Here is a 21838-nt window from a genome sequence, read left to right on the forward strand (position 1 = left end):
GCCCTAAACCAATTTACAAATCGATAGTAGAGGCTGGTTCTGATTCCTGCTACCAAGGTTTATTTAATTCCAGGTTCGAATCACACAGAAAATAAAATTTTCTCCCTGAAAGGTTCTGTGGAAAAATGTTCTCTGTTCTATGTAACAGCCTCCTCGGCTGTGTTTGTGTCTGAAGAGAGGACTAGTCTGACAGGAAGAATTACAAATCTGGAGCTCATTTTGGCGTCCCAGAGGAAAGGTGGGTGGAGCGTCTCACAGTAAATTAGGAATTCAGAATGAAAACGTAGCTGAGTTTATTTAGGTTTCTAGTGACACCTCAGAATTATTGTGCAGGCGTGTCAGAGGCAGCTCAAAGTAATGACTGCTCCTCCTCCGCTCTCGGGGTGCTGCCTGCTAAGAAGAGGAAATCCCTCTCCTTGGGGGATGGGGGTGGGAACCTTCCCTTTCTCACCTGGATCAGGAAGGGAGAAGGGGAAAGGAGTGTGGTTTGGAGTCCTGTCTGGCTCAGCTCCGAGTTCCGGAGAGGGGCGGGAGTCAATTCGGGGGTGTGTCTGAGCTCGGGATCTGTGTCTGAGGCGGGGACCTGACGCCAGGATTTGGGGACTTTCTTTAGATTTTTTTTTTTTTTTTTTTTTTGCGGGGTGAGGGTAATCTAGGTTTGGGGGTGGACAATGACAGTGGGAGGAAAACAGGAGACTGGGTCGTATCTGAAAAGCTGAGGTAGGATCTTGGGGTGGGGGGATGGTGTTGAAAGTTGAGGCGTGGATCTGGAGAGGGGAAGTTGAAGCCTGCCCGATGATACTAAGGATGTGGGTGAATGTGTGGGGGATTGACGGTGCAGGACTGTAAATTGGGGTCAGGCTCAGTACCAGATCTTAAATGAGAAGAAAAAAGGCTAGAAGAATAGAGCTTCGAGCTGCCACAGCCTTTTTCCGAAACCGACTCACACCCAGACACACCCATCGTCTAGCCCTCGCCCTCTGTGGCTGGAGGTAAGGCTGTGCCAGGCTCGCTAGACCCTGCCCCCACCCGGCCTTTAGCTCCCAGCGGCTCCGACTGGGGCAGGGGTCTGTCTCTTCAGCCCCGGGGGAGTCTGGGGGCGTGGCCAGTAGCCCGGAGCCTGCGGCTCCGGATTGGCATCCCAGCGGGCCCGTGGGCGGGGTTTCGGGTTGGGTCCCGCTCGGCAGTTCGCAGACGGCGGGGAGGCGGGGCCGGCGGGAGCCCTGCAGCCAATGGACTGGCAGCCCCCAAGCAGTTACAAAGGGCCGAAGCGAGGCCGCCGCCGCGGCAGGGGAGGTGGGGCGAGGCGAGGCTTGTTGAGGCAAGGCGGCGGCCGGGCCGGGCCGGGCCACAGGCAGTGGCGGCGGGACTATGGAGGCAGCGGCCGCTACTCCGCGTCCCCGGCTGTTCCTCCTCATGCTGGCGGCGGCGGCCACGCTGGTCCCGGAGGCAACGCGTGAGTAGCGGCGCGGCAGGGCTGGCGGGAAGCTTCGGGGCGCGCGGGCCGGGCCCGGCCTCTGGCTCACTCCTTCTCTTTCTCAAACATGGCGCGGGGCCGGGGGCGCAGGTGGCGGCACCCGGGCCGGGTTTTCCTGGTCTGGCCGCCGCCTCGCGAGCCGCGGGCGGGCAGCGGAGGCGGGACAGAGGCGTGGATCCGAGCGCGGGTGAACGTGCCCGGTAGCCCTCAGCCGCCGCGGCTGCTGGCTCTTCGCGGGGAGGTGGCGTCGGGCGAAGCCGTCCGGGGTCCGGGGCTGCCCTCTGGGGAGCGAGTGGGCACGGGCCGAGGGGCGGAGGGTTTGAGGCTGGCCGAAACCGGCAGAGTTGGGGCTGCTCCCCGGTTCCCGCGAGGCGCTGCGTGGCGTTGTCCCAGGCACCGCACCCCGAGCGAGTTGGTCCTCCAGGCTCCGGGGGCCCGGGCGGGGTTAGGGGGTCGGAGGAAGCTTCCAGGGCGGGATGTGCGCTCTGAGCCTCCAGGCCTCCCCCAGCAGTGGGAGGGAATGTGTGTGGCAGAGACCCTCGGGGTCAGCGAGGCCTTCTTGGCCTTTGACATCGGCTTGACCCCGCCGAGTGGGGCTGCTTCTCCAGCCGGGGGTGGCTTTGGAAGAGGAGCTGCTGCGAAGCTTTGTGTGAGGACAAGGAGGCACTAAGATGTGTGGAATGTTTCTTCTTTCGTGCGTCTGGGGAACGCTGAAGTGAAATCCACTCACCAGAAGGCTGCGGATTGTTTTGGTAGTAGAAACTTGAACGTTTGCTCAGTCTGCAGGGTTTGGAATGTTTGAATGGAAATGACTCTGAATTGATCAAATGCTTTTATTTCCTCGAAGGAACATCGGTAGAGAGATTCCATTTCTTGAGTGACAGTAGTTTGAATCGGTTGTCTGCGTAGCTGGTTTTCGAGGGACAGTATTTGTTACGTTTTCCAAAATATTAAATCAGGATGGGGTATGTGGTCATCACCTACCCAATGGAAGGGGGAGTGAAAAACTTTGTTAGCATTCTAACTGTACTACTAGAAACTGAAACGCAGGGCCTTAGTGAAAGCAACTAAAATAAAGTGAATACATTTTTATTTCTCTAATTGAACACAGAATGTTTTAAAAACATTTCAAGACTTAGGGTGCCAGTTATTATTAATAGCTATTGTCTTTTAAGAGCTTATTATGATACAGATGCATAAAGTACACCAAAGTACATTATCTGATCCTCACAACTAAACCCTAAGGGCTGGTGGCGTTTGCTCCATTTTACAGAAGAGAAAACAGGTGTGGAGAGGATAAGTACTCAATTGCTAAAAGCTGGATTTAGGATTTGCAGCAAAGGTTTCAGGGTTTCCAAAACCTATGCACTTTAATATATATATACCTGTCTGGCATTGCCCATATTCATTTTTAGATTTTTGTACTCAAAATTAGAAAAACAATTTGGCTTCTTTCTGACTCCAAGTACTTTTTTTTTTTTTTTTTGGCCACACTGCATGACATGCAGGATCTTGGTTCCCCCTGCAGTAGAAGCGTGGAGTCCTAACCACTGGACTGCCAGGAAATTCCCTTCGAGTACACTCTTATAGTCCCTTTAGGCTAGGCCTACCTTTGAGGAAACAGTGGATTTTTGACATTGCCTGAGAAGAGGGGCAAGAGAGATATGTGGATAGGTAGGAGAATCAGTATAATTATGCATCAAGCATAAGTAACATTTCCACACCACTAATTAACTCAAATAGCATAGTTCACTCTTTTCCACTTAGCTTAGCACAGAAAGTGTTCATGTATTCAAATAACAGAATTGAGCTTACTGTATACACAAAGCATTGCCCAGTTCATGCCCTGGAGGAGCTTACAGACTACACTGGCATGCATACAATACAAAGCTGATCCAGGCGCTATTATCCTTAAGTCTAGACTACCTCAGCTGGTCTGCCTGCTCTCCTAGGTTATGTTGATGTTTCCATTCATCCTTTCATACCTTCTGAAGAAGCTCAAATGCTTTTTAAAATTTATAAATTGAGGGACTTCCCTGGTGGTCCAGTGGCTGGGACGCCGAACTCCCAATGCAGGGGTCTGGGGTTTGATCCCTGGTCAGGGAGCTAGATCCCATGTGCTGCAGCTAAGACCCAGTGCAGCCAAATAAATACACAGTTTTTTTTTTTTTTTTTCTTTAAATAATTTGACCTTCATTTTTAAGAGTCTGCAGTTGTTCCTTATTGTCTGGGTATCAGTTTTATATTTTTCTGCCCACCTTCTGCTCTGTCCAACATAGATTTCTTTGGGGAAATTGGTCCCTTGTCCTTGGTACATAGTTTAGTACCATTATGTTTACATAGATTTCCCATGTGAGAATGCTTTAGCTTCCTGTCATTTTGTAACTTTTTCTTGGAAAACATGCCCAAGCCCAACTATTCTTTACATTAATGCCTCTTGAATGTATCTTCCTTTCTTCATATGCAGCTATCAGGTTTAGTCCTGCCTATTATCCCTCAAATCCATTTGCTTTCCAGAGTTTCTCTCACCTAGGCTCTTCTGTAGGCTGCTGCCAAGCTAACCTTCAGCCATCCCCACAAGGGGGTTACAAGATTTCCCATTTGTATTCAGTGCTTAGAGCAGTAACTTGAGGTTTATGATTAGGGCCATTTCTGTATCCAGCTAGAGACCTCGCATCCTGCTACTGCAAACCCTCGATTCCAGTGTTTTCTGTTTTCCCACCCACTCCTGACTTTTCAGCCTTTTTACTACATATTTAATTTTGCCCCTTTTGGGAGTGTGAGAAGTTTTTAGTCCTGACTTCCTATACTGGTTTAGTTTGTGAACTATTTGCCTGAACTGCATAGAACTTACACTTTGTGTTTCTGTTTCTACCACCTTACACTGTCACTTAAATATTCTCTTGAACATGTTATAAGTACCCAGAGGGCAGGGGTCATGCATTTAATTTCCTTTTGGTCTTAGAACCTAACGCTATATTTTATATTCTGTTCCATTTAAGTACTTGTTGATTAAATGAATTCTATTTGACTAGAGTATTCCTTTAGTAATTATACTGTTATATGTAAGTACAGTTTATACAGTATTGCGAATTCTGTGTATAATCAGAAAAGTCATGTAACTTCTAGTTATGCAGAAAACGGGGATGATACCTACTTTGCCTAGTTTGAGATTGTGGAGATTGAATGAGAAAATGGTATTAGAGTTTGAGGTTGCTGTTTTGTATTGTTATTAATAGGAGGGCTGATGTTCAGCCAGAAATTCCCACTGGGCCACCTGTGTTTTGATTGGTCAGACATCCTTTCTGATTGGTTGATCCCACTGTGGTGCTAGTTGTTAATACTTTTAATATCACCCCTGCAGAGAGGCATCAGTATTCAAAGAGGGAAGTGAGTAGTCTAGGCTGAAGTGACTGGGGGAGGGAGACTTCCTGGACACTTCAGGACTTAAACTGACTTTGAAGGGTAGCTGGAATTCATTGAGGCAGAGTGGGGGATGTGATTAGTGTTAAACTGTGTCTTTGTAAACTGTGTCCCCCAACTCCCCTAGGGCAGGAAGCAAAAGCTTTTATTGTCTGGCTGGCAAATTACTCTATATTTATAATTTTCTTATTCTAAAATGTGGGGTTTCGATATATTAACCACTGTTATTTATTCCCCAATTCTAAAAATTCTCTAATATGTGATTGAAGCAGAAATGAAATATAAGTGGAATAAGAGAGAATAATGTAATAGGATACCCACTAGGGCTAGGCATTCGAATGTTGAAAGTCATAAGTCATTCACTTTACAGATGGAAAAACATGGGTTAGGTGAATTTTTCAGGATAGGGAAGAACCAGAACAGGAATTTTGATTTTTCTGATCCTGGATCTTGTGTCCTATATGGCACTTTAAGATGTGAAGGACTTGGATCAGGGAGGAACAGAGTTAATGAAGTACTTTCCTAAGTGAAGTTACCTTGAATTTCACAGAGCTTAAGAAAAGTGAATTCTGAAAGTGGGAGAGAGGGGGAATAATTATAGGTTATAAAGTCCTCAAGAGAATGTCAGTATCTTTTTTATACTGCTGGAAAAAAATAAAAAGAGGACCTGGTGTAGTGTTTGTTGATTGAGAAATGTAGACTTACTAATTTGGAAGAAATTTTGGGTTAATTGAAGTGGGGTATAGGCCTTGTAGTACATGGTGGTTAGGTTTAGAATTTTAGATGAACTCTTTTTTAAAAAAAAAAAACAAAACATTTTTTAATGGGTAATACATTGTAAATATGTTTTATTTTTATTTTGTTTTTTTTTCCACTTGGCCTGCAGCATCTTAGTTCCCTGACCAGGGATTAAACCCGTGCCCCTGCAGTGGAAGTGCAGAGTTTTAACCACTGAAACGCCAGGATCTACTTTGTTGTTGAAATTAAATGGGGAACTGATATGTTAAAAATAATCAAAAGGGAAACCAATTTTCTTGTGGGGAAGGCTGCTCCTGTGAAGACTTTAGATGAAAGCTCCTAGGCCTAATGGGAACAATTACCTGAACTCAGTACCATTCTTATAGTAGTGCTGTATTGTATCAGATATGTTCATGTCTAATGAAGTGGGTTTTGAAAATGCCAGTATCCAGTGGATTGCCCTTTTGATGTGAGAACATGTCTTTTCAAACCACAGAATCCTCTGCACATGTCAAAAAACCTCATGCCTTTTGCTGTTCTTTCTTGGTCATGGATTGCATAATGCAACTTTCTCTGAACAGACAGACTGTGGTTTGATATCATGTGATTGGGTCACATCTTTGCTTCCTGGTTCTGGAAATCGAGGGCAGATACTGGCATGTTTCTTAGAAATTTTCGTGCCTTGTCCCATAAAACTGGCTCAAGAAAACTTTTGGGATCTTCTAAAAATGTAGGTCTTGACCCAGCCTAACTACAATACTTAAGGTAACATTTAATGCCTTTCTTAATGTAATTTTCTCAGTATCAAATCCAAGAGTCTCCATAAATATTAAGATTTGCTGCTACTCTGAATTAGATCCAGGTTTAGCTGTACAGTTTCAGTCCAGATAGTGCAAGTAGGTTTCTTACGGTTACCTTTTTCTGGTATGAACTTAGGATTGATTGACTTCTAGGCTTTTTGCCTTAGAAACTTTCTCAAATGCTAGAGGAGTAAGCCTGATTGGTTTTATGGGTCCAGTTTTATAGATCATATCTGGCCTTTTGAAAGCTGCTTTCTCAGTTTGGCAATCTGAGAGCAATAAACATTATAAAGAATGATTTATAAATTAAATTATGACTTACAGGATATACAAACAGGTTGCTTTGACATTTCTCAAAGGTTTAGTGGGCCTTGCATCATCTTATCAATCTGAAAGGAACATATTTTAAGAATGTGCCAGGAATTCTACCTGCCTTGTCTCATTTAATTCACATAACCAGCCATAGATGATAGCTATATAATAGTACAAAAACTTACTATGTACCAGTTAATTTCCAGAAGAGTCTTTTTAAGTCCATTTGTTCCCAAGTCCAGTGACCAGTGTTCCGGAGATAACTGTAGATTTTGATGACATTGGTTTTAAGCCAGGATTCTTTTCAGTTCTCTTAAATATTTTTCAAAGATGTTAACATTTGTCATTCATATTTTAATCATAAACACATTTGTAAAAGGAAGACCCTTCACAAGGAACAGATAATGATTTACAGTAATCCAACCACTGAGACTCAAATGATTGTGCATTAATTACCATTAACTCCATCTGCTTGAGTAGGCAGAGTTGTCTGCATTTTGCTCAGATTGGAACTTAGTTTGTATTGATGAATGTTGGTAAATAGAGCTTCTGTGTTTCCATTTTACAGACCAGGAAACTGAGGTCATGGTGTTAATGAATGAAGCCTGTATTTGAGCTTTTCAGAGTGTGGACTCTTGCTGCTTTCATATACAGTAAATACCTTGTTACGGTCACTGTGTCAGGAAGGATTTTTTTTTTTTAAACCATGAGAATTTGCTTCACTTTGTCTTTATTATGGGATTCCCTGGTCTTTATTGCAGTTCGCCTCTTTGAAACTACAGGTTACTCAGATCTTGCAGTCTTTGACATAGATAATTTTAATTTCTCCAGTGAGTCTAGTGATAATTGATCACTCACTATTTGTGTTGATTTATTTATATTCATAGCAAACTCTTATGCTTCTCAAATTAACATAGGCACAGACCTGAAAATTTGAGTCAGAGAAAACAAAAAAGCTATCATTGTCCATCATTAACATTTGGCTTATTCTTCCCCCTCCATACATTTTTTGTATAATATAAACATTCTTTAATCATTCCATTTTAGTAGTTTATCAAAACTAATAAATATGTTTTTAAGATGGCAGAACTTTGACTTGAAAAAGAAATAGCTCATTTAAAATAAGCACATATTTAGTAATGGTCAACACAGTGGAAATACAGAAAAAGAGGCACACTTGCTTTCAAGGAGTATGATGCTGGGGTAATAATGATGAATCCAGATTCGGTAATAGAACTTCAGGGACTGCTTTATAGAGGTTATAGGACTTGATCTCGGGCCTTTCAGGACAGGGACGGTTTAGACAGGCTGAGGGGCAGAGGGAAAGCACTCCTGGGTAGGGGAAGATGATGTGAGTGAAGAAGGAGCCTGCTGAATTTCAAGAATTTAAGGGGAGGAATGGAAATTTATGATGTTTACATTATGGGTAGGCTCAAGAGAATTATGAGCCTTGAAAATCAGGTGGATGGTTTTAATAATTTAATGTGGAAAAAGAATGTCTAATTATACCAAAGAGGAAATGGAGCAGGGTGGCTACCTAGGAGTTTTGGAGTAGGTATGATGACCTTGGGAATGGCTTTGTGACATTTCAAAGAAATAGGAGGAGTGGGTAGTAGGGCATTTGCATGACTGTCCCTCATGTATCTGTGTGGCTTCCTCCCTCGCCTCTTCTATGTTTTTGATCACATGTCACCTTTTTCCCAAAGAGGCTAACCCTGACCACACTTCGTAACTGCTGTTATCTTTTCTTTTTCTTTTTTTTACACTGCCTTCTAAAATACTGTTTATGTATCATACTTACTAATTTACTGTGTTTATTGTTTCCTTCTAACTACTAGGATATAAGCTTCATGAAAGTGGCTATTTTTGGTTTGTTCATCAGTTTATCTCGAGTGCAAAGAAAGTGCCTGGTGCATCATAGACACTCAGTAAATATTTATTGAATATTTAAGGAAGTAGCTCTTAATTGTAAAAAGGTGGAGTACTGGTTTTTAGAAGGACTCTATGATATAAAAACAAGTGATTCCAGGGGTTTTTATATCTAGATAATTCCTTTAACTAGTAAGGAATTTGGTGAGAGAAAGATTGAAGAGAAGTGAATTCTGGTTTGAGCATGTTGAGTTTGAGGTGAAAATAGGATAGGTAAGTGAAATGGTTCAGTAGGTGGAATCCATAAAAGACTGAAAAATGGTTGGAATGGGAGAGCACCTTAGGGAGAGAAGTGATATCAGCATTTGCCTTCCATCTCATTCTTGTGGATTCTTATGCCCCCCAAACCACCTTAAGTATTTTGACCCTGAATTCCTAGCTTAGATCTGGAGCCTTGCTCAGTTCATGTTATATTGTTCTCCTGGGTTGCAGGTCCATATTTAGAGTACCTGGCAGATAGCCTGATACTGATAAATATTCAATAAATGAGACTTATTATACATTTAGATAAGTGGAGGAATGTCTTTTGGAAGAGGAAATATATGTCTCTGTAATGAAGAGTTATGATTAACTGGTAGACGGAGAAGCAGATTTCACTCAGTATAAGAAAAGACATTATATCAATGGGGAGCAGTCATAAAGTGAAACATTACAAGGTACTACGTTCCCTGTCACTGGAAATGTTCAGGCAGAGGTGGTAGGCAGAGAAAACCTCCTGTCCAGAAGTTGTAGAAAACATTTCTTGCATTATGTGAGAGGATGGAATTGATTATATCCAAGCTCTTTTTCTACTCCAGAACTCTGTACTTAGAGTTATAGTCCAGGCTTCCGTGCTGTTTTTAGCCAGCGTACAGGCTCTCCACTTCCCTAGCATTCATGACTTCAAGATGAGCACCTTTTGTAGCTTACTGTTTGGGAAAAATTGATTCAGTGCTTGGCTTGTCCTCTGGCCATTTTCCATAAAAGGATTTAGGAAGCTTGAAATAAAAATACATTCAGTAAGACCAAAGCTAGTGATCAAAAAGATAAGAACCAGTAAGTAAAAGGGGAAAATAAGGAGAACAATTAACCATAACTTTTTCACCTGAGGAAAGTGTTAGGAGTAGAGCTAATAATTAGCTTTGAGTTTTCTAGCCGTGAGGGCCATACGGGAACCTGAGAGCTTACATAGACCTCATTGCCTATAGTTGAGAACACATGAGGAGGCTGCCACCTTCATTAATAAAAGTGCTCCCAAATATGAAGAGTGCAAAGTAGGGAGTAGCTTCAAGTGGTAAGAGTTCCATGGATCTGGCAGCCCTGACTCTTGTTCTCAGCCTCCCTCTCTAACATGCTGGAGCATTTAGTTTAGTGCTGCTGCTACCATTTTTCTTCTCTACTCTTAAGGACACGCTGCTGCTGCTGCTGCTGCTGCTGCTGCTAAGTCACTTCAGTCGTGTCCGACTCTGTGCCACCCCATAGACGGCAGCCCACCAGGCTCCCCTGTCCCTGGGATTCTCCAGGCAAGAACACTGGAGTGGGTTGCCATTTCCTTCTCCAGTGCATGAAAGTGAAAAGTGAAAGTGAAGTTGCTCAGTCGTGTCCGACTCTTAGCGACCCCATGGGCTGTAGCCTATCAGGCGATTCCAGTGGAAGGACTGATTTAAGACTGGAATGTTTAAATCAAGCTTTCCCAAAAGCTAGAGGATAATGGATGGAAAGCAACATAAAACTGTTCATCCTGGTTTATGAAGACTTTGTCTTCAGATCCTTATCTTTGGGCCTGTCTCCATTTGGCAGACAGAGTCTGAGTACTGCCACCAAATGAACAGAGCCAGATATTTACCGCTCTTCCTACAGGCCCAAGACAGCAGGGTCCACAGAGTGTCTTTGCTTGGGTTTCTTGTTTGAAGAGCTGCCTCCTTTCTGGGTGATAAATTATAGGAATGATAACTTCCTTTAGGAGAGACTGCACTTACCTGGAGATCATGGTCTTACATGTGTTGGGTGTATAGTAACCTCAATATTCATGTAAAAATGTAAAAAATGTAAATGTAAAAAAAAAAGATACACATTTTACCATAAGTTGCATTTTTTGGTTAGAGACGTGATTATTTCACTGGAGAAAACAGTTTCTCCATGCTCTTTAGCAGAATCTATTATAGAAGTCTTTGTATAAGAAAGTGAAAGTCGCTCAGTTGTGTCTGACTCTTAACGACCCCATGGACTATATACAGTCCATGGAATTCTCCAGGCCAGAATACTGGAGTGGGTAGCTATTCCCTTCTCCAGGGGATCTGCCCAATCCAGGAATCAAACCTAGTCTCCTGTGCTGCAGGCGGATTCTTTACCAGCTGAGCCACCAGGGAGGCCCAAAAGGGCTTTGTGTAAGAGGCACTGGGAAAAAAGGGAAGAATTTGGGTTTATCAGTTTCCATGACTTGAGAAGACCACTTTCCTTGCTTATTCTGCAGTTGCTGAGTTACTTAGGCCTGTTTCAGTGTTTCCTTGTTTTAACCAAGAGGGCTGAACCTCCTTATTTTTGTTCGCTTGCTTAGGATAACCATTCCATCTAGACTTCCTAGGTGTGACCCTCACTGATTACATAACAGTGTATATTTATAGTTCTGGGACACCTTGAGCGGGTGTCCTGTTACACTTCTCCCATGTAAGATCTTTCAGTATATGGAATACAAATAGCTCCCATGGGAAAAAGCAAATTTTTTTTTTTAACTGGAAATGAGGACTAATATACATATTTGGGACCATTGAACATGAAAGAGATAGTTAAACCTGAAGAGGAATATAGAGATAAAAGCAGTAACAGTGGCTTTTCATTTATACACATGCACGTGTGTGCGCGCACACACAATATGTATATGGGGCTATTTTTTTTTCCTAGATGTATTCATTCCCAAACCAAACCATAATGTGCTCTAATTGAGTCTCTTTGTTTAGCACATGGCTGTTGATTTGAGTACTTGCTCCAATTGAAAAACTGACATTTAAATTTTGTTATTCAGTGTACAACAGATTTAAATAAAAACACCAAGATTGTGTATTGTAGATTTCCTTCAACATAATTATATGTAATTATTTTACCAAAATAAACAAGTTAATGTAGTTTTAGCTATTTTATCTCACTTCACATTTGGAGAAAAATTACAGAGCAGGGGTTAGAGTTTGCTCATGTTTCTCAATGAGGAGAGCTAATTTCTGATTGCTAGTTCCAGCTGGTTCCACAGAACCAGGCACAGTTGATGCTGGTCAGAGAGCACTGAGCACGAGGAGAGGAAGTGCAGTGGAAGTAGGCCGGGCTGGCTGCATGTTGCTAAAACAGGTGATCGTTTTCATGAGTGTGGTGTCTCAGCAATTGTAAGGAACCTGTGAAGATTAACTGAGATTGTACTCCTAAGCTTGGAGCATGCCTCCTGGCACTTAGAAAACATGGAGTAAATGATAGTTATTATTAAGAAAATTGTTTTTCATAGAATCGTAGAAGTTTTAGACTAAAGAAGGACCATGAGACCATGATTATCATTTTGTCTAACTCTGTAAGTGAGGAAACTGAAGCTCAGACATTATGTGGCATTTCAGGATAAGCAAAATGATTTCAGGATAATAATTCAGCTAACGACTGAACAGGAATCCAGCTCCCTCCTCACTTGCAGTTTCATTTAGCATCCCTTTTCTGACTCAAGCCTCCATTAGGGAGAATGATTTTTTTTTTTTTAATGTCTAACTTTGTGGAAGGGTTTTTTGGTGTGGTGTGCGTGCTCAGTTGTGTCCACCTCTGTGACCCCAGGGACTGTAGCCTGCCACACTCCTCCTCTGTCCATGGAATTTTCCAGGGAAGAACACTGGAGTGGGTTGCCATTTTCTACTCGTCTTCCTGACCCAGGTATTGAACCTGTGTCTCCAGTGTCTCCTGCATTAGCAGGCAGATATTTTACCACTGAACCACCTGGGAAGATTTCTTTAAATACTATCAAATCAGACCCTTAACAGATAGATGCATAGATGGATAAATAATGATAAAATTAATATAACAAAATAGTTGTTATGGAATTTATATGGTAAGTATAGAGGTGTTCACATTTCTGTCAATTTTTCTGAATGTTTGAAAATGTTCATAATGTTGGGGGGGGACTAAAAAAAATTATATTATCTCCTCACCCCACATATCTGTGTCTCTGAACACAGACAAATCAGCAGTACTTGCTACAGCCAAAGGAAATAAAACAACCGGGGGACCAGATTCCTCTGGCGTGCACATTCTAGGCCCTTTGCTTGACATCCTTCAGTGAGTGAGAACCACAGGTCTGTCTCACATATTCCTGTTCTTTTCTTTCTTTACTCTCCCTCCTTTCTTAAATTGCAAACGTTGCAGATTTGAAAGTGCGCACCAACGAACAAGCCAGTTGGCACAGTTAGCACTGTGTATGACTTTCCTCTATTTTTCTTCTTTCTGTTGTTTCGCTTTCTCACTTTGCATGGTAAATTTAACTTTTGTTCTTTTCTTTCTTGTTTTAGTTTATAATCTTGAGTATTTGTTCTTATATATCTTTCTCCCCAAGACTGCAATCATTTCTTCTACCTTATCCTTAAAACAAAACAAAACAAAACAAAACCCAAACATGGCCTCATCAGTATTCTTTTAGTTCGGGCCTTTCCACTCTTTCCCATATAACACTTAAATTTCTCATGTAACACTTAGATTTTAGATGCAGCCTACCCTTTCCTTATGGTAGGAGAAGGGGAAGGAGGGAGTTTTAATAAATTGGGTTTTAGGAGTCAGGGGATACTCTTAAAGGGTCAACAGACTCAGAATTAGCTGTGCATTGCAAACAGATGGTGTGCCCTAAGGAAATAGCTGCTCTAAACAGTTGGGTTCTTGCATCTAATTTAGCTTCGAGATCCTGGAACTAGGAAAAAAATTTTCATGGAGCAAATAGAGTGAGTGAAGTCGCTGAGTCGTGTCTGACTCTGTGCGACCCCATTGACTGTAGCCTACCAGGCTCCTCCGTCCATGGGATTTTCCAGGCAGCAATACTGGAGTGGGCTGCCATTTCCTTCTCCAGGGGATCTTCCTGACCCAGGGATTGAACCCAGGTCCCCCACATTGCAGGCAGATGCTTTACCGTCTGAGCCACCAGGGAATCCCAAATTCCCATGGAGCAAGTGGGAATACTTAAATATGAACCATTTTAAACCACTGCTAGGGCCTAGGCACTATTGACTGGCGTGTAGGCATCATAACTCTGCCACCGTTTTGTATGCTGCATACTTCTGTAGAACATAGTTCTGTGCTGTGTCTTCTATTCTCCAAAGGATAAGCAACATCAAGCCTTAACAGACTCTTACCTTTTAATAACCAATCCCTACTAGAGTCCTTCAGTAACCAAAATGCTTCTAGCAATTTGAAACCTGTATTCCTAATGCTGAGTCTTGGGACTCTAAATTTTGAGGTGTGAAAACACTATTGGGTTGAATACAGCGCATCCCCAAAGCTCCAGTTTTTAAATACACATAATTTAGTCTTAAAAGAGTAAGTACTCCTCTAAAAGAAGTCAGCGCTAGCTGCTTGAAGCCCACAGATTCCGAAGGGTAGAAACATTATGACAATATACACGTAATAAACGCCTCTCCATTTTGGCTGGACTTTTCTGTCTGTGCTTGGTTTGGTCCAGCTATATTTCTTTGCTGCTGCTGGTAAGTCGCTTCAGTCGTGTACGACTCTGTGAGACCCCACAGACAGCCCACCAGGCTCCGCCGTCCCTGGGATTCTCCAAGCAAGAACACTGGAGTGGGTTGCCATTTCCTTCTCCAATGCATGAAAGTGAAAAGTGAAAGTGAAGTCGTGTCGGACTCTTCACGACCCTATGGACTGCAGCCTACCAGGCTCCTCTGTCCATGGAATTTTCCAGGCAAGAGTACTGAAGTGGTTTGCCATTGCCTTCTCCAGGAGACTCTAATTAGAATTGAACTGCTTTCTTTGATATTTTATTTGACAGGAGAGATGAACATTTCAGACAAGAGAAGACAAGAACATTAAATTGTGGTTCACCAAGTCTCAGATTTCTAAAGTATTTATCATCCCTCTTTTGGCTAAATTCTGTTGTTTTTTCCTTTGTTTTGCAAAGGGGTGGGAATGACATAAAACTAAATACCAAGAGACTGAATTAAGAGTAGAAAAAAAAAATGTGATTATCTCTGTGGAGCAGGAAATAGAAAGGGTTGAGTGTTGGGGAATTGTTACCTTTTGTCTGGGGGAGGGGGAAGGTGGATAACAGTCTTGTAGAACTATTTGACAACCTTAAGCTTTATACATATACAACTTTGATCAAAATAAAATCAAAGTTAATGATAAACATATGGCAGTTGTAAGTTCATGAATGTTTAGTAAATACAAAGGTTTGAATTCAAGAAAACAGATTATTAGATTAGAATTATACAAACACAGAGGTCTGCAAATCTAGCATACCTTTCCAGGAGACACTTAAAATGACATCAAAGGTTGAAATAATGAAATAGAAAAAGGCAAATCTGGTGCAAAAAAAAAAAAAAAGTAGATATGGTAAGATTAGTACCTGACAAAATTTAAGCTACAAAAGATATGCAGATGACACCACCCTTATGGCAGAAAGTGAAGAACTAAAGAGCCTCTTGATGAAAGTGAAAGAGGAGAGTGAAAAAGTTGGCTTAAAGCGCAACATTCAGAAAACTAAGATCACGGCATCCAGTCCCATCACTTCATGGCAAATAGATGGGGAAACAGTGAGAGACTTTATTTTTTGGGGCTCCAAAATCACTGCAGATGATGACTGCAGCCATGAAATTAAAAGATGCTTGCTCCTTGGAAGAAGCGCTATGACCAACCTAGACAGCATATTAAAAAGCAGAGACATTACTTTGCTGACAAAGGTCCATCTAGTCAAAGCTATGGTTTTTCTAGTAGTCATGTATGGATGTGAGAGTTGGACTATAAAGAAAGCTGAGCACTGAAGAATTGATGCTTTTGAACTGTGGTGTTGGAGAAGATTCCTGAAAGTCCCTTGGACTGCAAGGAGATCCAACCAGTCCATCCTAAAGGAAATCAGTCCTGAATATTCATTGGAAGGACTGATTTTGAAGCTGAAACTTCAATACTTTGGCCACCTGATGCAAAGAACTGACTCACTGGAGAAGACCCTAATGCTCAAAAGGATTGAAGGCAGCAGCAGAAGGGGATGACAGAGGATGAGATGGTTGGATGGCATCACCAACTTGATGGACAGGAGTTTGAGCAAGCTCTGGGGGTTGGTGATGGACAGGGAACTCTGGTGTGCTGCAGTCCATGAGGTTGCAAAGAGTCAGACACGACTGAGCGACTGAACTGAACAAAAGCATTAAAGGGAAGAAAAAAGATTTTATTTTGATAGAGGTACCATCTTTCAAATGTCATGAATCTTTATGAGCTAATAAAATATTGTCCAAGTACATAAGAGCAGAACTGTTAAAAATGCAAAAAGACATTAATTCACTGTTTGTAGATTAAGAAAACAGTATTTGAATAACTAATAACATAATTATTCCAATTTCATAATCATTAATAATCTTGTAAAAATAATTCTGCAGTTTTCCAGGAAATTGATGATTTGATAATATGGAAATCTACAAAGAAAACTCAAATTAAAAATTAACAACCCCTCTAAAAAAAAACCCCAAATCAATCATGTATCTGTTGGAGTTGTAAATTACAAACCATTTAGAAATGAACAAGAGTTTATCAAACCTAGTGGGAGTGTCAGTAAAGGAATCCCCAAAGGAAAATTTGAAAGTGAAAAGATTGAAAATCAATCTGGAGACTAAGTAAATACAAACAAAATAAGGATTTAGAAAAAAAATTAAGAAAAACAGATTTGATACATAAAACTCCAAATTAGTTTTTGTAGACACGTTATTAAAATAGATAAATATTTGAGAACTCTAAAAAAGAAAATTTTTTATTTGGGCTTCCCTGATGGCTTTCCTGGTGATTCAGGTGGTAAAGAATCTGCCTGCAATGCAGGAGACCCAGGTTCAATCCCTGGGTCGGGAAGATCCCTGGAGAAGGGAATGGCAACACACTCCGTTATTCTTGCCTGGAGAATTCCATAGACCGAGGATCCTGGTGGGCTACAGTCCATAGGGTTGCAAAGAGTCTGACACAACTGAGCAACTAACTCACTTTCAGAAGAAAAAGAGGCAATATAGAAACATGGCAGAGGGTATGGGATCTTTTTGTTGAGCTGTAATGTATTTTAATGGAGTCCAGCTTCAGGTTTTTTTCTTTAAGGTGAGTGCTTTTTGAATCCTATTTGATTATATTTCTGGATTCAATGTCTTGAAAATGTTTTTCTGTGTGTTTTCATCTAAAGGGCTTCTTATTTTACCTTTCGCATTGAGATGCAGTCTGTTGGGAGTTGATTTTGGTATGAGATTTTTTTTTTTTTCCATCGAAAAAATATGTATCTCCAGTTGACCCAGCACTATTTGTTGGTCATGCCTGCCTTTTCCTAGTGCATTATGTCGTTACCTTCACTATAAATTAAGTAGTTGTATGTGAGAGTTATATGTGAGAGTTTGTTTCCGGAATCTCTATTCTATTTCATCGTTCTGGTTGCCATTGTGCCAATACTGTATTGTCTTAGTATTGTACTGTTATAATGGGTCTGGATATCTAGTAGTGCAGGTCTTCCAAAAGCATTGTTTTTCAAGATTGTTTTGGCCATTCTTGGGATGTTTTTCCATATAAGTTTTAGAATCAACTTATCAGTTCATACACATACACACACCCCAAACTGTAGCATTTTGATTTGATTTTGTCAAATGTACAGATCACTTTGAAGAATATTAACATTTTACAGTGTTGAACTGTCCAGTGAGAAGACTGACATGTTCCTCCATTTATACATAAATTTTTGTTTTATGTTTTTCCTAATTTCTATCAAGTAATCTTAAAAATTTAACTGGAGGATAATTGGTTTACAATGTTGTGCTGATTTCTTCTGTACAACAGTGTGACTCAGCTGTTAGTGTGCATATATCCCCTCCCTCCTGAGCCTCCCTTCCCCGCTGCATCCCACCCGTCTAGGTTTTCGGGATACTGCGCTGAGCTCTCTGTGCCTGTATGCAGCTTCTCACTCGCTCTCGGTTTTACACAAGGTAGTGTTCACGTGTCAGTGCTACTCACTCAGTTCGTCCTACTTTTCTTCACCTGCTGTGTCCACAAGTCCAGGAAATAGGTCCAGCATTACCATTTTTCCAGATTCCATACATATGTATTAATATACAACAATTTTTTCTTTCTTTTTTTTTTTGATGGGACAGAATAAAATAAGTTTTATTTTTATATTCAACTGCTTTCCCTCAGACGGTTGCACAATAACGGGTAGTTGGTGGGATGCGAATCAGATCATTTTTAGACAGCATTTTCAGCACAATCTTTATACAGAACAAAATACATTTCTCCACATTGTTCTCAGTCCAGCAGAGCCCAGACTCTGGGGCTGTTGTTTTTAATCCTCAGTGGAGACTTCAGGCTTTGCTACTTAGCACATTCTCCAGGGCTCTAGTTACCTGATCAGCACTGAAGTTGTTCAGAGAGACATTCTTCTCTTGGCCAAATGCGTAGCGGGCCCAGAGCTTGGGCTGCACATCCGAGCACTCGCAGATTAGGATGGGCAGGTCGGGATTCGCTTTCTTCAGCTCCACATAGCGTTTCTCAATGAAGTCCCTGACGCCATGGCTGCCAGGCCAGCGCTGGCACAAATGGATACGAATTTCACGAAGACCCAATTTGCCTCGGACCCCACGAATCGCTGCAGCCGCCGCCATCTCGGCTAGTACTCAATCATCCCAATTTTTTTTTTTCTGACTCAGCTTCACTCTGTATAATAGGCTCTATCAACTGATTCACATTCGTTCATTTTTATGGCTGAGTAATATTCTACTGCATATGTACCATAACTTCCTTATACATTCATTTGTAGATGGACATCTGGGTTGCTTCCATATCCTGGCTATTGTAAATTGTGCTGCTGTGAACATTGAGGTACATGTGTCTTTTTAATTATGGTTTTCTCAGAGTATATGCCCAGTAGTAGGGTTGCTGGGTCATATGGTAGTTTTATTCCTAGTTTCTTAAGGAATCTCTGTACTGTTCTCCATAGTGGCTGTATCAACTTACATTCCTACCAGCAGTGCCAGACATTTCCCTTTTTTCCACATCCTCTTCAGCATTTATTGGTTGTAGATTTTTTTGGTGATGGCCATTCTGACCTGAGGGGATACCTCATTATAGTTTTGATTTGCATTTCTCTAATAATGAGTGATGTTGAGCATCTTTTCATGTGTTTACTGGCTATATGTATGTTTTGAAGCTTTCACTATGAAAGTCTTACATGTTGTTCCTAGACACTTGATTTCTTTGGGTGCTTTGTGAATGATTTATTTTAGAATGTTTGTTTTCTGTTTGTTGCTGGTTTAAGAAAAGGTGACAACATTTTGTATAGTGACTTTTTTGTTTTGAGTAGGTATTGTTTCATCCATTTTTTTGTTGATGTGATCTATTTACATTTTCCTAAACTGCCTGTAACTCTCTTATTCCTGAGTCTATGTACAGTATCTTTATGTATGACCTCCTTTACTTCTTTAGCCTTGCATAAGCCTCAGTTCAGGTGTCTTCTTTGAGATGTCTCCCTATTCTGTGCTCCCTCAGCACTTTGTCTGCATCACCATTTGTCAGCTGTGTGTGTGTTCTTCACATTACCGTGAGAGCTCCTTGAGAGCACGAGTCTCATCCTCGTCATCTCTGTCCTCCTAGAGGCACATTCTTTCCTCCTCCACAGATGACACCATTTTCTGTTCTGGTAAAGTGTGTTCAGGCCTTACTCTCTGCTTCTGAAATTACCAGCTGCACAGACCTTCGCCTCATATTCAACTGTGGCTCCAGTAGGTCTTTTGCTGTTTGCTGGCCCAGGTGTAACTCTCCTCTGTCCTCACTTCAGAGGCAGCCAGTGGGTGGTTACCACCTCTTCTCACCGCAGTTGTTGCATACTTCATTCCCCTAGCCCAGAATGACTTGTCACTTCCATTTAGTGACATTCATCATGATATCTTGGTGTCTATGCAACCAACTCACAGTGTCTCCTACAGTTACTCTTGCTTTCCAAGTGGAAGGGGTTGAATCCTTTGTCTTGTCCTACTTGGGGGAGGACCACCTTAGATTATCTGATAACCCCCCTTTTTTTTCCTTCTTGTGGTTTTTAGAATAAATCTAGATTATATTGCTATCACTCTTAGGGCACCCCTGTTTCCTCATCTATAAAATAGTTATTGTCACTCTGTTAAGTGTCAGTCACTCAGTCATATTTGATTCTTTGCAGTCCCATGGATTGTAGCCCACCAGGTTCCTTTGTCCATGGAATTCTCCAGACAAGAATATTGGAGTGGGTAGCCATTCCCTTCTCCTGGGGTCTTCCCAACCCAGGGATTGAACCCAGGTCTCCTGCATTGCAGGCAGATTCTTTACTATCTCAGCCACCAGAGGGTTACTATCAGGTAATTATCAATTGCCTTCCCAGTATGAACGTTTTACGATTAATGAGTTGTGATTCTTTATCATTAGGGGTATTATATGTAAATGAGTATACACACTTACTTGTTAATTTGGCTTGGAACTGCAAACATGGTTCCATGTACTTACTTCTCACATGCTGTGGGAGTGAAGTTCTTGGACTAAATAACTTTGCTCAGGCAGGCACATTGATGAAAAACTGAATGGATATTTGTGAATGGAGTGAGAAATAGCTACCATGAATGCTGAGTGTTGTGTGTGCGCGTGTTTATATTGTCAGTGCTGCCTCCTAGAGCCATAAAAAGGTTTGTTCTGATTCTCTGTCCAGCATCTAGAACAGGAACTGACACGTTGTAGTGATAAAAAATGAGTGTATAAGTGAATTTTTTGAGCATTTTATTATGTGCTAGGCACTATACTAAATATTCTGTTACCTGATTTAACCCTCAAACTTTCTGAGACTGCTATTGTCATGCATTTAGGAAACAGGCTCCAAAAGTTAAGCAACTTAGAGGCTAACTGGCAGAGATAGGATTCGAACATGAGGCTTTTTTTTGTCTCTGAATTCCATGAAATTAACTACTGTATTCTTGTAATACCCACTAGTCAACATAAAATCCAGTAAGAAACTATAAAAGTGTGTTTAGATTGAGGAAAATAAATTCATTTATTTTTAATCATTCACCATCATAAATACAAGTTTGTCCACTTTTTTTCCAAGGGCTAGAGTGAGGTAGAGTGCACACATCTGCTCTGTATATTAACATACCCCCCTCAACTCATTGAAGTGAAACAAAAATAAGATTGCTTGATAGGAATGAAATTATAATCACATGGTATACAGCTTCAGTAGGATGATTATTTCCCTGTCCTTAAACATACTTCTATAAATTATCAGCCTTAAAGGCTATACAGTATTCCGCTAACCCTGTTGTCACTCATATAGATTGTTTTCAGCAAATGCTGTAACAAACATCGATGTGCTTATATCTTTGCTATCATCTGTTGTTTCCTTAGACTAAATTCTAGGAAGTAGAATTAATGAGTTAAAAGATGCAGACTTTTAAAGGCTCTTGCTATATCTTTGCAAATTATTTTCAAGAAAGAAGTCTTGAAATTGACATGAAGTGACTGTATTCCTCAGGGTTAAATATCCTGAGTTGGAGTTTTGAAGACAAAACAGGGAAAGGGGATGGAGTACAGAGGGGCACATTAAACATTTTTTTGTAACTTTGAGTAGATACAATACATTCATTTTTCAAAATTCAAAAAGTAGGTTTATAGTGAGAAGTCTCCTCCTGCTCCAGTCTTCTGGGTACCCAGTTCCCTTCTTTGGAAGGCAGCGTTACCTGTTTCTTTTATAGACTTCCAGGGAGAAGAAGGGGGTGACAGACAATGAGGTGATTAGGTGGCATCACTAACTCGAACATGACTTTGAGCGAACTCTGCGAGATAGTGAAGGACTGGGAAGCCTGGTGTGCTGCAGTCCATGGGTTGCAAAGAGTCAAATAAAACTTAGGGACTGAGCAACAACAAGAAAGGAGATACTTTGTAACATTTACAAGCCAATATATGTATGAAT

The 21838-nt window shown here is 41.4% G+C and overlaps 1 protein-coding gene and 1 pseudogene across 4 annotated transcripts in view; one reads left to right on the forward strand and one right to left on the reverse strand.

The window, feature by feature from the left end:
* Positions 1–1265: 1265 nt before the first annotated feature.
* TGFBR1 (transforming growth factor beta receptor 1) overlaps positions 1266–21838 on the forward strand; it is a 75242-nt gene continuing 54669 nt past the window's right edge. For 2 of the 4 annotated variants that reach the window (XM_070375551.1, XM_070375550.1), the window contains exon 1: positions 1344–1456. Coding sequence is in view for 2 of the 4 variants with exons in the window: in XM_070375549.1 (XP_070231650.1) it covers positions 1372–1456 (85 nt within the window). In the remaining 2 variants the exon portion in view is untranslated. Of the gene's footprint in view, positions 1457–21838 lie in introns of all 4 variants that reach the window. The other 2 variants (XM_070375549.1, XM_070375548.1) reach the window with 2 other exon arrangements.
* On the reverse strand, positions 17990–18555 carry LOC102282834 (NADH dehydrogenase [ubiquinone] 1 alpha subcomplex subunit 2 pseudogene; annotated as a pseudogene).

Source organism: Bos mutus, chromosome 8 (assembly GCF_027580195.1).
Source record: "Bos mutus isolate GX-2022 chromosome 8, NWIPB_WYAK_1.1, whole genome shotgun sequence".
NCBI lineage: Eukaryota > Metazoa > Chordata > Mammalia > Artiodactyla > Bovidae > Bos > Bos mutus.